The 16,868-nt window shown below is 41.1% G+C and overlaps 1 protein-coding gene across 1 annotated transcript in view; it reads right to left on the reverse strand.

Annotated features, from left to right (window-relative positions):
• Positions 1–2,838: 2,838 nt before the first annotated feature.
• Positions 2,839–16,868, reverse strand: part of LOC125384203 (arylsulfatase B-like) — a 33,799-nt gene continuing 19,769 nt past the window's right edge. Inside the window, exons 2-12 of the mRNA XM_048402727.1 lie at positions 11,839–11,942; positions 10,269–10,375; positions 9,529–9,593; positions 7,118–7,219; positions 6,635–6,698; positions 5,594–5,691; positions 4,960–5,096; positions 4,252–4,310; positions 3,808–3,931; positions 3,291–3,433; positions 2,839–3,120 (exon numbers count right to left, since the gene is read on the reverse strand). Coding sequence (XP_048258684.1) covers positions 2,948–3,120; positions 3,291–3,433; positions 3,808–3,931; positions 4,252–4,310; positions 4,960–5,096; positions 5,594–5,691; positions 6,635–6,698; positions 7,118–7,219; positions 9,529–9,593; positions 10,269–10,375; positions 11,839–11,942 — 1,176 coding nt within the window. The 3' untranslated portion in view covers positions 2,839–2,947. The remainder of the gene's footprint in view (positions 3,121–3,290; positions 3,434–3,807; positions 3,932–4,251; positions 4,311–4,959; positions 5,097–5,593; positions 5,692–6,634; positions 6,699–7,117; positions 7,220–9,528; positions 9,594–10,268; positions 10,376–11,838; positions 11,943–16,868) is intronic.

Consider the following 16,868-nt stretch of genomic DNA (forward strand, 5'->3'; position numbering starts at 1 on the left):
TTTGATTTGGCAGAATGTCGTAGAACATGAGGACTGTTATTTACAACTACTTCATTACTCGATACGTTACTTAAAGACTACTTCTTGTCGCGTTTAGCCATATTCTAGCAATATCATGGCTGGGGACACCAGAATTGGGTTTCACACATTTTACCCATATGGGGAATCGGACGTTTTTAACGATTAGGTTACTTTTCGAGATAAATAGAGAATAGGTTCATGGAAGTTCAGATACATATAAGCATATATAACAGGTTGATATGTCTACACTGTGTAGTATGAAGGTTTGAAGATAACTAGATGGGATTAACGAAAGTGAAGCAAAACAAGCAGTTGTGAAATCGCTGTTGGGGATAGGTGGGATAACAATGAACATGCGACCAGGTCATCAACTTTTACATTTGCACTAAAGCCATCGTTTAAAAATATAAATAGTAAGTATCTAATCTGCAGTTAGACTATCTCAAGCCCAGCTTGTTTGTACGGAAGCCTTTTAGGGCCATTTGTTTTTAAGGAAAGAAATTCCGATACTACCTTGAAATTTTAAGATACAGAAGTTGAAATTTCAAGATACTACCTTGAAATTTCAAGAAAAAGAAGTTGAAATTTCAAGAATCTAAGTCGAAATTTCAAGATACAGAAGTTGAAATTTCAAGATACAGAAGTTGAAATTTCAAGAATCTAAGTTGAAATTTCAAGATACAGAAGTTGAAATTTCAAGATACTAAGTTGAAATTTCAAGATACAGAAATTTATTATCTTGAAATTTCAACTTATTATCTTAAAATTTCAACTTAATATCTTGAAATTTTAACTTCTGTATCTTGAAATTTCAACTTAGTATCTTGAAATTTGTATCGAAATAAATTAAAAAAACCAAATGGCCCTAAAAGGCTTCCGTATGATTGTCTTCTAAATGATAATTATTAACTCCTTCTTTGATGGTGCAGTTTGGAAGTGACACTGGAACTTCAGTAAAGCTTTTAAGAAGTTTTAAGGTAGAGGGTATGTGGAGGACATTTCCAAATTTGACGAATCACTGACGAAAATGATATCCGATGCAATTCCCTATTTCTACTTGTACCATATGGTCCCGTGTTTTTTTCAGGTGAACAACTGCCTTTGCATGTGTTTGTGATGGGAGATTTCTATTAACGATGGAAAGGGTGTTGTTGCTTTTATTTGTAAACACGTTAATTCTGTTTATAGCTGATGTAAGGAAAGTCACCTTCCTTTGTGTTACAACATTATTAACAAAGGCAAAATTAATGTAACAGAAAACTATTACAAATGCTTAGGAAGGACATATTTTATGGTGATATTTTATTATGTCGCTTTGACCAAAGTATCTGATTTTACATGTTAATTGCATTTTCATACAGTCCAAAATTACGTAATGAAATCACACAAAAACCTGTTCTAATGAAAACATCAGTCTATCAGCATTCTACGATTGACTGCATAGAACACTTAAGGAGGATAACCGTTAACAACTGTATACATTCGATATATTGAGTTAAAGCCACACAATCATCCATCACATGAGCAGCTCTCTCGTGTCATCTGCAGCTAAAACAAAGATTTTCAGCCATACCTCAGCGTGGTTCCAGTGAGAATGGCGTTGTGTGTGTGTGTGTGTGTGTGTGTGTGTCTTGTCGCCTGCAGGTTCTCTGCCATACATGAGGGTAGTTTCTTTAACAATGAACCCGCTTTTAGCAATATTCCAGCAATATCACAAGAAATGGACTTAACACATTCTACCAATGGGGGAATCGAACCCGGGTCATCGGCGAGACGTACGCGAGAGTGAGTGAGTGTGTGAGTGAGTGAGTGAGTGAGTGAGTGAGTGAGTATGGTTTTACGCCGCTTTTAGCAATATCCCAGCAATATCCCGGCAGGGAACACCAGAAATGGGCTTCACACATTGTACCCATGTCTGGAATCGAACCTGAGTCTTCGGCGTGACGAGCGAACGCTTTAACCACTAGGCTACCCAACTGCCCCCACGCTTAGACCAATAGGCTACACCACCGCCCACATTAGTAAAGGTATCAAGTGAAACATTACAACTTATATTATATTTATTTATTTCGGTACCCATGAAGCCACAGGCTTATAGTACACTGCAAACATTATTACATAACAATAATACTTGTACTAAAGTGTAATATGTTTTCTATGTAACATTGCATGATAAATAAACATGGACAGATTCTGGAATTTATCATGGTTTGTACTGATTAGCAAAGACGAATATTTATTCAAGGATTGACAAAGAACCGAACAATCCTAGAGTCAATCCTTATTATTAAATTCGACTACGAAACATGTAGGCCAGTTAATGGAAGACCGCGGGCTTCTGCAAATGATAGTGCTCTGAAAAATAGCGTTACCGTTATAGTATTGTTACGTGTATTTGTTTGTACACCAAAGAATGTCTTACATGCAATACGTGTACTCTTCCTTTTGAACCTTATCAAACAAACTGTTGCTTATGACGATGAATTTATTGTTCAAAGGATTCCTTCGCACCACTAACTTCAATGGACGCATTATTACACAAATCAAATTTGTTTCCTACATATGAAATGACATCTTAGTTCAAAACGTCAACGCCAGAGAATAACCAGTCTCGATTATCTGCCTAAACGGCAATATAGTTATGAAAATTATAGGAATGGATCACTGAAAATTACTGATGACACCAGGGCCCCGTTCCTCAAAGTGATCTTAGCGCTAAGGTGATCGTAAGTCTTAAGATTGGACGGTCCAATTGTAACTTTCGATTGTAGCTTACAATGATCTTAGCCTACAATCGCTTTGTGCAAGTGGATGACGATTGAAGCCGAAGCCTAAGATCGCGATCTTAAGGATTTACAATAATTGTAGCGCTAAGATCGCTTTGTGCAAATGGACCCAGGTGACCGCGAAAAGGGTAGATGTAAGCTCAGCACCATCCTGGTGTCCATGCGTTCCCAAAATTCTTTGGATTTGCAGCTGGATCAGGCGGAGGGTAATCAGCGGGGACCATCTGCTTCCGGTAGTCATCCATCCGGGCTTTTAGTTTGTTAACAATGTCCGGCATCTTCTGTGCCAGGTCGTTATGCTCAGTTGGATCGTCTGAGATGGAGAAGTGTGTGATAGTTAATTATGACTGAATGTGCAGAATGGGTGCATCTGTATGCTTAAATTGTAACATCAATTAAGCAAAGTTTCATTATAATTATATTTTGACAAGTCTTTTGAAATATGTATGATTTTTAATATGTAGATATAGTTACTTCACCCACCACGTATATTGTACAGATGAACTGGACTATCTCCTTCAACATATATGGTGGTTATATAAATATCCCTCTCTGTTCTGTTCATAGGCTCGGGCCAGCCATCGGGTCCACCTGGGTAGCCCATTATCAGCTTGTAGTCTCCAACCCTGTGAAAAAACCCATAGGAGTCGGCCATTATATATTCAGATTTTGGGGGTACAAAAAGAAAAAACAACAACAACGTTCAATGGACATGCTCGATGTTCTGAAAAATAAAGTGTAGGTTTTAACGCACAATCTGAAAACATATCCTTTCGAAAACAAAAATCCCAAAAGTCGGTTCCATGCATGAGTACTTCCTGTCATGTCCGAATGTTTATAACTATTTGTAACCAAAAAATGGTCAGTATCCAGGAGTATTGGCTAGTTTCTTGTGATTGATTCAGTTTTTACCCAATTAATTCCACAAAGTATGACTTATAAACTCAAAATATATCAGGTCGTTAAAACTTATCTGTGACCTTATATCAGACTCAGTTACCTGATTCCAGCATGTCCCTCAATTGCTGGCTCAAAGTTGTCAAGATTGTAGATAAACTCGGTCCTTGACGAAGGAAGCCCATTCCTGATCGATTCCCAGTGACTTATACCGTCAATTGACATTTCTAGAAAACATAGTGTTATACTATATTGTCTTACTATTCGACATTGATTCTGAAACGGCATTGTGGCATTCAATATTGTTATAAAAATCTTTCAGCTGTTAAATGACGTCCTGACCTTTGTATGACGTAATATTATAATTGGTAAGAAGGGTTTGAATATTTTAACTGAAATTACATTTTTCTCGTTACATGTTTAACCAACACAAAGAGTATTATTGGGTATTAAAAAGGCTAATACGGCTGCGCACTTATTCGGTGTCAAGGAAATTTAAACATGTATTGGTGGGTAAGACGCTCTCCAAACAGGCAATCTTTATTACCAGGAGAGCCACCAGCTGCTGTCACCAATGTTGGCTTCCAGTCTACAGCATGCATCATTCTGTAATAACACAGGTGCTCTTTAAAATTTGTTATATCTTCTTTCAATCTCATTAAAATCAGATCTCAGTTCTCGCTACCGCTAAACAAAGATCTGAGGACATCTCATTACGGGTCACGTCAGATCGACCTTGCGCAAACTTTGACCGACCAATGGAATGACCAATCAGAAAGCAGCTTTCTCGTGCTTTACGGCACTAATTCAAATTGGCGACTACGCTTCGAAACGTATTTTGACAAATTATCGATTACAAATTTGAAACCTGAACAAAAAGAACATTCTGGAATGGCTAACAGATGGTCTAGATTGTATGGATACAGTCCTTAAACCCGTAACTATCGTTCGGAGTTAAAGTTTTCGAGGCCGCATGATCAAAAATCACATTCTGACTGTCATTTTCATAATCTGGTAAGCGATGCTCTGATTGGTCGGATGAAAGGTCGTTCAGACGTGAATGGGGTGTCTTCAGATCTTTGTTTAGCGGTAGCGAGAACTGAGGTCTGATTTTAATGAGATTGATCTTCTTTAGGCATATATATCTTTGAGTGTCAACTGGTAAGAAATCGTTAAGATCAACATCAGACGTCTTAAAAAAAATGACAAATTTCCAACATTTGAAGTCTGCTGATCAGATAAAACATGTACAAACCCATTGTAAGTTGTCTTTGTTTTTTTCAAGCCGGTGCCATACATGAAGGATGCCCCCCTCGTGCCCCCCTCCCAGATCGTGTGCTTGCCTCCTCTCAGAGGCCAGTTGTTGGCATAACTTGTTATAGGGCCGCCGTTCTGGGGTGACACATAATTGGGGTATAACAACATGCAACAAAGTTATTAAATCAGATGGGTCTGTACAAACTGTAACTTATAATACCCGTGTTAAGGCTACCAACATGTTTCTCGGATATCGGCGTGTTACTTCAAATCCTGCGTCAGTCATTTTTATTACCAAATTCCCTGAGACTGTGTAATTCATGCTTGACCCATTACATCGAATTAAAGGGCCGAGTCCAATGTGTGCCCAGCTGTGTTTACTGGTAATCTTGGTTGGAAGGAATAAGAAATGTTACTCCCTCGTCAGTATTGTTTTCAAAACAAAGAATATAAAAATTCAACCTTACCTGAGAAAAAATCAAATTCGCGTCATTATTATTAATGTTTGGCCAACTTACGTCGCCATAAAACTCTTTTGATGTCCTTATCATGAGGATTTATGATGGTTTTCTCGACCATGTATTTGTCTTTATTTATAATGTTCAGTCACAGAGGAAGATGACGTTCCTTACGTCAGCGGTAAAGAGAATGAGTGTGTTTTCAAACAGGCCCTTCTTTTTAAGTGCCATTGTCACGTTCCCAACTGCATCGTCGAGGGCCGTCACCATTCCTAGAGAGAAGCCATGTCATTACCTAAACAATATATGATTTGCAGGTAGTAAATAGCATTCGTTAACAGATTATTACTGTCACGTGTGTAATGCATACCATGCTGGTTCTATTGGTTTCCTCGATGTATGTTCTCTGTCCATAATGATGTTACAATAGTATCCTTATGTTGTTATGGTTCACCTACTCATGTTATCCCTCCCATGTAGGATAACAGCTGTTACCGTTAATCCCTCACATATAGTGAGTGAGTGAGTTGGGTTTAACGCCACTTTTAACAGTATTCCAGTTATATCGCGGCGTGTCAGCTTAATGTGGGAGGAAAGCCCGAAGTGATGCAGGTCTCAGACGTTTACCACTTCGCTGAAACCCACGAGCACGGGTATGGTGCTGACAAACCTAGAAACATAATCAGGGCGAACCGGGATTCGAACCCACAATCAAAGGTTTCTGGCGTGCCCAAGGGACGCAACTCTGCACAGCGAATCGCGGCGCCTTAGACGACTGGGGCACCCGTGCCCCCCACCCCCTTCATATATAAAATGCAGTACCAAGTTCATTATTCAGTATTGCGTGATAAGAGTATTAGGATGTTTACACCAAAAGGTCGCTATTACAGTGTAATAACGACGTTGTTATCCATAATGTTTTTGCCAACTTTAAATGGAAATGTAGAACATATATATAGCTAGCTGCAACTGTTTGGTTACGTCATGATATCATGCTGGTGGGTGAGTGAGTGAGTGAGTATGGTTTTACGCCGCTTTTAGCAATATTCCAGCAATATCACGGCGGGGGACACCAGAAATGGGCTTCACACATTGTACCCATGTCGGGAATCGAACCCGGGTCTCCGCGTGACGAGGGAACGCTTTAACCACCAGGCTACCCGACCGCCCCTGGTGGATGAATGTGGAACTACAATTTAAAGGATACTAAAATACCTGAGTACGTCCTGCGACCTTGGTTCATCACATTAGGGTACATGTTGAAGTACTCTACGGGAACCTAAATAGAACGAGAACGTTGTCACGAGGCTAAGTGCTTAATGCTCCAGATAACTGTCATATTCAGTGATGGGGTAGCAATCATTTGTTTCCTTCGGAAATGAATCATTGAATGAAATTGTCAAATATATTACAAATAAATTGCGCATAGTATGTACGTTATGTCTGCAACTAAACACAAATAGTATACTAGATTCAAAGATGTTCATATACCGATGGGCTTATGCTCAAAATAACTGTCATATAAATGAAAATGGTAGCATTCTAGATTTGGAAGTTATATTCTATTGTAGCCTTCAGAAACGTGTAAACAAAACAGTCAATGAATGTTTGTCATATATTGCTTATGTACATGAAAATATGTACGTTTCTTTTTGTAACAAAACACACACAGTTCCATAGTTTGAAAGGTGACCCTACCTCCATTGGATCGTGTACGCTCTGATAGGGCAGGTACATAAACAGCGGCTGGGAGACATTGTGTTGGTGGATGATGTCAACAGCTTTCTGGGCGAATGTATACTGAAACACAGGCATGCAGTGACGGCAATTTGTTTCTTGTAATAGTAGATTACACTATCAGTCACTCGATTTATCAAGTGGTTGTTATTATGAGCCACGATCACGCCGCCGGGGTACGATGAAACGCAACAAACCATGTCACCACCCGATCCACTAAGTCGCAGACCCGTGAAGACGCCGGGGTAGAATAGGTCTTCAGCAACCCATACTTGCCATAAAAGGTGACTATGCTTGTCGTAAAAGGCGACCAACGGGATCGGGTGGTCAGGCTCGCTGACTTGGTTGATACATGTCATCGATCCCAATTGCGTGGATCGATGCTCATGATGTCAATCACTGGATTGTCTGGTCCAGACTCGATAATTTTACAGACCGCCGTCATATAGCTGGAATACTGCTGAGTGCGGCGTTAAACAACAAACAAACAAACAAACAAAACACTCATTGAAGTTGCATCTTACGACCAGACCTCGTGAAGATCCGGGTTAGAACTGGTCTTCGGCAACCCATGCTTGTAAAACACGACTAACGGGAGGCTCGTTGACTTGGTTGATGCATGTCATCGTATCCCAAATGCGTAGATCGATGCTCATGATGTCAATCACTGGATTGTCTGGTCACACTGGATCTTTTTACAGATCGCCGTCATATAGCTGGAATATTGCTGATTCAGGCGTCAAATAACAAAATACAAAATAAACTTACGTTCGGCACAGGTTACTGGGGACCATTCTTGTTCGGATTCTCCACAGGTGATTCTTGGTGGAAAGGCGACAATCTAGTTCTCCTACAATACGTTCTGTTTGCAAGGGAGGATCAGCCAAGTCACCGAGTCTGGACACCCGATCCTTTAAGTTGTTGTTGTTGTTGTTTGTTGTTTAACGCCACACTCCGAAATACTCCAGCTATATGACCGCGGTCTGTAACTAAGCGAGTCTGGACCAGACAATCCAGTGATTGACATCATGAGCATCGGTCCACGCAATTGGGATGCGATGACATGCATCAACCAAGTCAGCAAGCCTGACCACCCAGTCCCGTGAGTCGCCTCTTACGACAAGCATAGTCACCTTTTACGGCAAGCATGGGTTGCTGAAGACCTATTCTACCCCGGATCTTCACGATTCTGATCCTGTAAGTGGCCTCTTGGAATAAGCAAATGTTACTGGGATCAATTTTAACCTGGAATTCCAATATATAGCGGTTTAAAGATGTATGTGCGCATACAGGGAATTGTTTGTGGTTCGCCTGAAGTGAGTGAGTTGGGTTTAATGCCGCTTTGAACCGTATTTCAGTTATATCACGGCGTGTCAGATTAATGTGGGAGGAAAGCCCGAAGTGATGCAGTTCTCAGACGTTTACCACATCGGTGAAACCCACGACCACGGGTATTTTGCTGACAAACCTAGAAACATAATTGGGGCGAACCGGGATTCGAACCCACAATCATAGGTTTCTGACACGCCTTGGAAAGCTCAAAGTGATGCAGACCTTAGACGTTTGCCCCTTTGGTGAAATTCACGAGCAGGGGTATAGTTCTGATAAATCAAGAAACGATATAAAACCGAACCAAACAACACCTGAGGGAAGTGTGGCGCCTCAGATTTGTGCAGAAATGCGTCAACTTTCGAAACGTTGGAAATTTACAAACTACAGTAAACTACGGTTATAACGACCACGCTTATAACGAACTTACGGATATAACGAACTTACTTTTTGGCCCCGACTACTTGCTGTAGTCATGCTGTATATGTTCTTATAACGAACTACGGTTATAACGAACTAAAATTAGTAGTCCCTTTGAGTTCGTTATAACCGTAGTTTACTGTATCCTACTGAGTAGAACAACTACCCCTTGAACAAATTCTTAATCGCTCAAGTTATCTTTGTTAGGTGCTTCAGTTTGTTAATGTTCCTTCAGGTTATGTTTGTGTGTTGTTCAATGCCGCACTCAGCAATATTTCAGCTATATGACAGCGGTTTGTAAAAAAAATCAAGTCCGACAATCCAGTGATAGACATCATGAGCATCGATCTACGCAATTGGGATACGATGACATGCATCAACCAAGTCAGTGAGCCTGACCACCTGATCCCGTCTCTTACGACACGCATAGTCGCCTTTTACGACAAGAATGGCTTGCTGAAGACCTATTCTTCACCGATCCCTTCAGGTTATGGGTAAGCCAGGTTCTTGTATGCTATTTGGTGTTTTTCTGTACAGAGATAGGCATTTGGTAAAAATAAACGTTTATGTTTTGTAATAGGTGTGTTTGCTGTCATGAAACAAAAATAACAAAAATAAGTTACAGCTGAATATTCTCCTTTGTAGTCCCAAGCAGGAAGTTTGTTGTCTCTGTAGTCTAAATAGCCACCTGTAAACAAACAAATGAACAAAAACAAATTATAAATATGAACATAGTTTTTAAATGTTGCATCTACACATTGAGCCCTATGATGAACAGGTGTGATTACTGCATCATCAGCCTTGTAGTTTATGTGTTGGTTGTTTGGTGTTATATGCCCACTCAGCGATATTTCAACTTTATGACGACGGCCTGTAAATAATAATCGAGTCTCGAAGCGCCAATTCGTGGGCACGGGTGCCCCAGTCGTCTAAGGCGCCGCGATTCGCTGTGCAGAGTTGCGTCCCTTGGGCACGCCAGAAACCTATGATTGTTGGATCGAATCCCGGTTCGCCCCAATTATGTTTCTAGGTTTGTCAGCACCATACCCATGCTCGTGGGTTTCACCGAAGAGGTAAAAGACTGAGACCTGCATCACTTCGGGCTTTCCTCCCACATTAAGCTGACACGCCGCGATATGACTGGAATACTGTTAAAAGCGGCGTTAAACCCAACTCACTCACTCACTCACGAAGCGCCAATTCAGTGATTGATATTGTGAGCACCAATGAAGCAGGATACGCTTGTCCGGTATCATCCAGGTGCCTGACGACTCATCAATAAAATCGCCTCTTACGACAAGCAGAGGTTCCTGGGGATGTATTCTCACGTCGGGGTTTGTAGTGCACGTAGTTGTGTACTTGCCTAAGCTGTGGTTGAAGTAGCCCTCCTGTGCGTTGTAGTAGCCGAAGAACGTGTCAAACCCTCTGTACGTTGGTGTGCACTCCCACTTGCAGAACCCCAGGTGCCATCTGGAACAGGACATACAGTGCGTTAAGGGTTGGAACGTGTTGTAGTTTGGCGAAGAGCGTAACATCCGTGATCAGTGTTCAGTCAAGCTGGCTTATTTATTGACTTATCATATGTACTTTATAAGCCCTTGATATTATGCATGTAACAATATCGAAATCTATTTCTTGGTCTGTGTGTGCGTGTGCGTGCGTGAGCGTTTATGTGTGCTGCGCTCAGCAATAATCTAGCTATACGGCGGCATCATGTCAATAAGCGAGTGTGGACTAGACAAACCAGTGATTGAAATTGTGAGCAACCACCGATGCCGTCGGGGTAAATGAAGCGCAATCACACACACACACACACACACACACACACACACACACACACACCACCACCACCACCACCGATCATAAAGTCGCCCCTTGCGACAAGCACAGTTTACTAGTGACCAATTCTTACAGTGGCGTCCTGGACTGTATGAATCGTAGAAACTCCTGGAATACGTCCTTTTTGCCAGAAAGGATTTATTAAGATATTCTTTCGACAAACATGAAGCAGAGATCTGAACATTGTTTTCTTTGCTTGTTGTTTAACGCCGCACTCAGGAATATTCCAGCTGTATGACGGCGGTCTCTAAATCATCGAGATTAGACCAGATAATTCAGTGATTGGCATCATGAGCATCGATCCACGTTATTGGGATACGATGACATGCATCAACCCAATCTCATTAAAATTAGATCTTAGTTCTTGCTATCGCTAAACAAAGATCTGAGGACATTCCATTACGGGTCACGCCAGAACGACCTTTCATCCGACCAATCAGAGCTTCGCTTACCAGATCATGACTGTCGGAAAATGTTTTCTAATCATGCAACCTCGAAAACGTTAACACGGGGTATTCCGAACGACAGTTACAACCGGTACGACTGATTCCGTCGAATTTATCGTATATCCCTCGCTTCAGTGGGATAAACGTTGGAACGGAGGAGGCGTTGAACAGTATGTTGGAAGCACTGCCATACAATCTCAACCGTATATTAGACATTCCGGAATGTTCGTTTGTTCAGTTTTCAAAATTTTAATCGAAAACTGTGTCATCATATTTTTCAAGCGTAGTCTGAAATGGAAGTCGCCAGGTTGAAACGAGTGTCGTAAAGCTCGAGAAAGCTGCTTTCTAATTGGCTGATGTCGACTTCTTGTTAGTCATTTCAGTCGGTCCAAGTTCGCAAAAGGTCGTTCTGACGTGACCCGTAATGGGATGTCCTCAGATCTTTGTTTAGCGGCAGCGAGAACTCAGATCTGGTTTCAATGAGCCTGACCATACGATCCCGTTAGTCACCTCTAACGACAGCTATAGTCGCCTTTTACGACAAGCATGGGTTGCTGAAGACCTATTCTACCCCGGATCTTCACGGGTCGATCTGGACAGTGGGCAGGCTGTATCGTGTTCATGTTGTTGGGGCTTTTGTGGACGTACTTGCCAACCATGTGGGTAGCATAGCCGAGTTTCTTCAACTCCTGCGGCAGGAAGGTGTAGTTGAGAGGCACACATGTAGCCTGGCTGTCGCTAATAACTATGTGCTAGAAATTGAAAATCATATTTTGTATAAGTACTATTATATCCATAAAAGGAGGCACAGGTGACCCAGTCGCCTAAGGCACCTGTATTCGCTATGCAGAGCTATTGCTGACAAATTTTGAATCATAATTTGTTTGAATATTGATTCGAACCCATGATCATTGGTTTCTGGCACGAGTGAGTGAGTGAGTGAGTGAGTTGGGTTTAACGCCGCTTTTAACAGTATTCCAGTTATATCGCGGCGTGTCAGCTTAATGTGGGAGGAAAGCCCGAAGTGATGCAGGTCTCAGACGTTTACCACTTCGGTGAAACCCACGAGCACGGGTATGGTGCTGACAAACCTAGAAACATAATCGGGGCGAACCGGGATTCGATGCCACAATCATAGGTTTCTGGCGTGCCCAAGGGACGCAACTCTACACAGCGAATCGCGGCGCCTTAGACGACTGGGCCACCCGTGCCCCCCTCTGTTCTATCGAAGTGTGTCCGTTCTTTCATACATCTCTTGTTGGCAACACATATTCCAAGCATATGGGCGTATTCAAACATGGTGTTTTTCACATCTTAAAATGGTTTATCTGCATTTATGTTTGATAAGACTATCCTCTTAATACGCCACTGTTCTACACTTTCTAATGTCAGGGGCGGTTTGGTAGCCTAGTGGTTAAAGCGTTCGCTCGTCACGCCGAAGACCCGGGTTCGAATCCCGACATGGGTACAATGTGTGAAGCCCATTTCTGGTGTCCCCCGCCATGATATTGCTGGAATATTGCTAAAAGCGGCGTAAAACCAAACTCACTCACTCACTCACTCACCATCGGAATCCAGTTGATACGTCGTGGTACATTTTCTAGTACAACCTGGGTTTACACATTGACTTAACACTTATTTCCCTCTAATCTTATCTTGAATTTGTTGTGGGTTAATTAATTAATCAGTTTGTTGCTTTTGGTAATCCTAGTCATTTGGTATGATCAGTGGTCTAGTGTCACTACACACCATGGGATCTACTCAGGAGAATTCTTTCATAAATCTCCTATAACAGTTTGTATATCTGTATATGTATGTATTTCCTATGTATTCTACTCCTGAATATCAGAAGAAATATTCTCTGTAAAGTATAAACATGCATACCACATATATCTTACCTTTTTTAACTATCACGAATAGCATAACACAAACATCCTACGATTCTATATACACTTTACTAACTTTGAATTTTTGCAATATATTCCCATCCAGAAGTGGCATAACATTTTTAATAAATATTAATAAGAGAATAATTTGATTTCCTTTTTTTGTCTCTTGAATTCTTAAAGAAAGATCACTATATTATTACATTTACCACTGTGTCCCAAAGTGTCCAAGATTGCCATTTATAAGAGAACGTTTCTGTATTATTTACATATATCACATCCTCTATATCTCAAGGGCTCGCATGTCAGTTAGCGTAGGTATACAGAAATGCCATCCATGGTTGTTTGGCTTGGTTGGTTTGTTGTTTAACGCCGCACTCAGCAATATTCCAGCTATATGACGGCGGTCTGTAAATAATCGAGTCTGGACCAGACAATCCAGTGATTAATATCATGAGCATCGATCCACGCAATTAGCATCGACGACATGCGTCAACAATGTCAGCGAGCCTGACCACCCGATCCCGTTAGTCGCCTTTTACGACAAGCCTAGTCACCGTTTACGGCAAGCATGGGTTGCTGAAGACCTATTCTACCCCGGAATCTTCACGGCCATCCATGAAGATATAGAGGAGATATATATCACCACCTCGTGATTTTTTTTACAGGTTCTCTAGAACATCGTGTAACACCTTCATATAGTTAATGAGCTCCTCTATGCTGTTGTATATTGTATATCATTCATATCATATATATATTTTCTTCTTCTATTTCAGGGCGGTCGGTAAAACCATACTCACTCACTCACTCTTCTATTTCATAAGGTGGCAGGGTGCCCCAGTCTTCTTAGACGCCGCAATTCGCTGCGCAGAGTAGCGTCCTTGGTCAGAAATGCAGGACTCCGACGTTTACCACTTTGGTGAAACCCACGGGTATAGTGCTGACAAATTAAACCCATGATCTTAGGTTTCTGTACCCAATGGACGCGAATTGCGGCGTCTGTGACGACTGGGCCACCGGCGACTCCCGTCGTTGTCGGATCTTCTAGAGGACCAATATTAGGCTTTGGTCGACCTGCTTTCCTCTTTGAACTGATGAATCCGAGGACCTTAAAATATTTGAAAATCCACCCACCCCCTCCCCCGAAAACCGGGGAGGATTTTCCCAAAGTTTTAACTCCAATCGTAAATTGTCCATTGAATGTCCTCTATACAATTTGTCGAGTATCGTGTTTACTTATCCTTTTCGAAGTAGGAAATTGTATGCTTTGAAACATTCACAGAAAAAAATGTCTCAAAGAGAATTCCAATCTTCTTTTATACATGGTCGTAATGACAGCCATGTTGAATTTGTGATTTGCATCAACAATCAGTCACCAAATAAACCCTGTTATCTATACACCCTTACGTAAAGATCCCCATGCACACATGTTGAGGGTGTGTGAACGCTTTGGAAAAACCTCTTCACTCCGGCAGCAAACATTTAAATGACGACAACAGTATACATATATACATACCTGTACACCCAAACACCCAAACGTTTTTGCCTGTAGCATTGCTACCCCATAACAACCACACACCTGAAGCTGTTTCCTCCCCTTTCATCCTACCCCTCACAACGCTCGGTGGGTTGCCGGGTTAGAATAGGTCCCCATTTACCTATGGTGGTCGTATAGTCGACTAAATGGATCGGGTGGTCAGGCTCGACTACTTGGTTCATTGCGTGTCATCGTACTCCGACGGCGTGTTCACAAATTCGATTACTGGATTGTCTGGTCCAGACTCACTCACTCACTGTTATAGAGCTTGTATATTGCTGATTGTAGCGTTAATCAAGAAACAGTCATAATTCAATCAATCAAGTCTCACCGGAAGACCCACTTCACCTGACAATCTATCTGAATACGACTTTTATCCTTTAAGTATCAATAATAGATAAAGGCGACAGAATCCTTTCCATATTCATAAGAATTCTCTGTTAAAAGCAGATTCCAATTTACGATTCCGACAATATCATGATCACTATACTCATGAATCACTATCAAATAGTAATGATACCAGGTGTTCGCGAAAAGGTGATCGTATCCTGCCCCACCGGGGGCACCCGTAACAGGCGCATGCAAAAGCAAGTCAATTGTTCACCTGACAAAACACGGGAACGGGCATCCATATCATGCAATACCCTGAAGTGATGAACGTGTAATGCAGAAAGACAGCGACTTTGATCCATCATCCCAGCAATGGTGTTGCAGGGACTTACCGAGGCCTATGTTATGGAGAGTCCCCCCCCCCCCCCCCCCCCCCCCACCACCACCAAAAAAATAAATAAATAAATAAATAAATAAATAAATAAATAAATAAATAAATAAATAAATAAATAAATAAATAAAAATAAAAAATAAAAATAAATATAAAAAAATTATGTGTGTATTTTGCCTCTTTCGGAAAGGGATTTTCTTGTTTGAAACGAAATTTAATGACTGAGTAAAGAAATCTGACATAGATATCCGAACATTGATTGTATTTCTTATCAGAACATACATGTCATACAAATCAAACTTATAGTTTCAATTTAATCATTCCAACATCTACATTCCTGTGTGTCCAATGGGTAATATTTGCGTCCATTCATAATTGTTATGCGTACAGTGCGCAATATTTTGCCCCCGGTAAAACCCTGATTTATTTATTCATTATTTTTGAATGCATCATCATGACCTCAAAGTTACTGCTTATAATCCCAGTATGTGTGTCTCAGGAATATGCATGTTGTTTTGTTGTATTGGAACTTCTGTTACTAAGTTCGGCATTTTCGTGTTAATTTTGTTTTTTATTGTTTTATTATTTTGAAAATAGTCCAGCAAAAACAGTCGAGCTTCAGAGCTTTGTGCATATGGCAGTATACTAGTATTTGCATATATCATTATAAAACTGTTTATCAATACTGGCACCGTTCCCTAACTTAAGCTGGATTCTCCTTTTCGCCATATCTTCTGAGTGAGTGAGTTCGGTTTTACGCCGCTTTTAGCAATATTCCAGCAATATCACACAGGGGTACACCAGAAATGGGCTTTGCACCAACGTGAGTTTGTTTGTTTGTTTGTTTGTTGTTTAACGCTACACTCAGCAATATTCCAGCTACATGACGGCAGTCTGAAACAAATCGAGGCTGGACCAGACAATCAAGTGATTGACATCATGAGCATCGATCTACGCAATTGGGATACAATGACATGCATCAACCAAATCAACGAGCCTGACCACCCGATCCCGTTAGTCGCCTCTTACGACAAGCATAGTCGCCTTTTACAGCAAACATGGGTTGCTGAAGACCTATTCTACCCCGGATCTTTGCGGTCTGTACCCATGTGGGGAAACGAACCCGGGGCTTCGGTGTGACGTGCACAGCTTTAACCACCATCAGGCTACCCGACCGCCAACCCCCTCCATTATCCATTGGATTCTTGAAACTGGAACGTAGTGACTAACCCAGGAGTTTTGTCTCCAGGAGTTTTAAAACACATGCTATATACATCCTTAGGGACCGACCATATTAATATTCAGTTTGGAGGCTAGATATTTCTTCATTCTTCAGCTACAAAACCAGATATTGGTTGCAAAACCAGATATATTTTTAATTAATTCTGGGTGGCTAAATAATTGAGCTTTATAATTATGTTTTTTTTTAGTTGCTTTGGCAGACAATATGGTTTTTACAAAGACGTCTGAAGCATAATTATTCTTTTCAAGCATTTTCTGGGAACATTAATAACTTCTTTGATAAAAATCCCAT

The sequence above is a fragment of the Haliotis rufescens genome, unplaced genomic scaffold (genome assembly GCF_023055435.1).
Source record: "Haliotis rufescens isolate VD_foot unplaced genomic scaffold, xgHalRufe1.0.p SCAF_29, whole genome shotgun sequence".
Classification (NCBI taxonomy): Eukaryota; Metazoa; Mollusca; class Gastropoda; order Lepetellida; family Haliotidae; genus Haliotis; species Haliotis rufescens.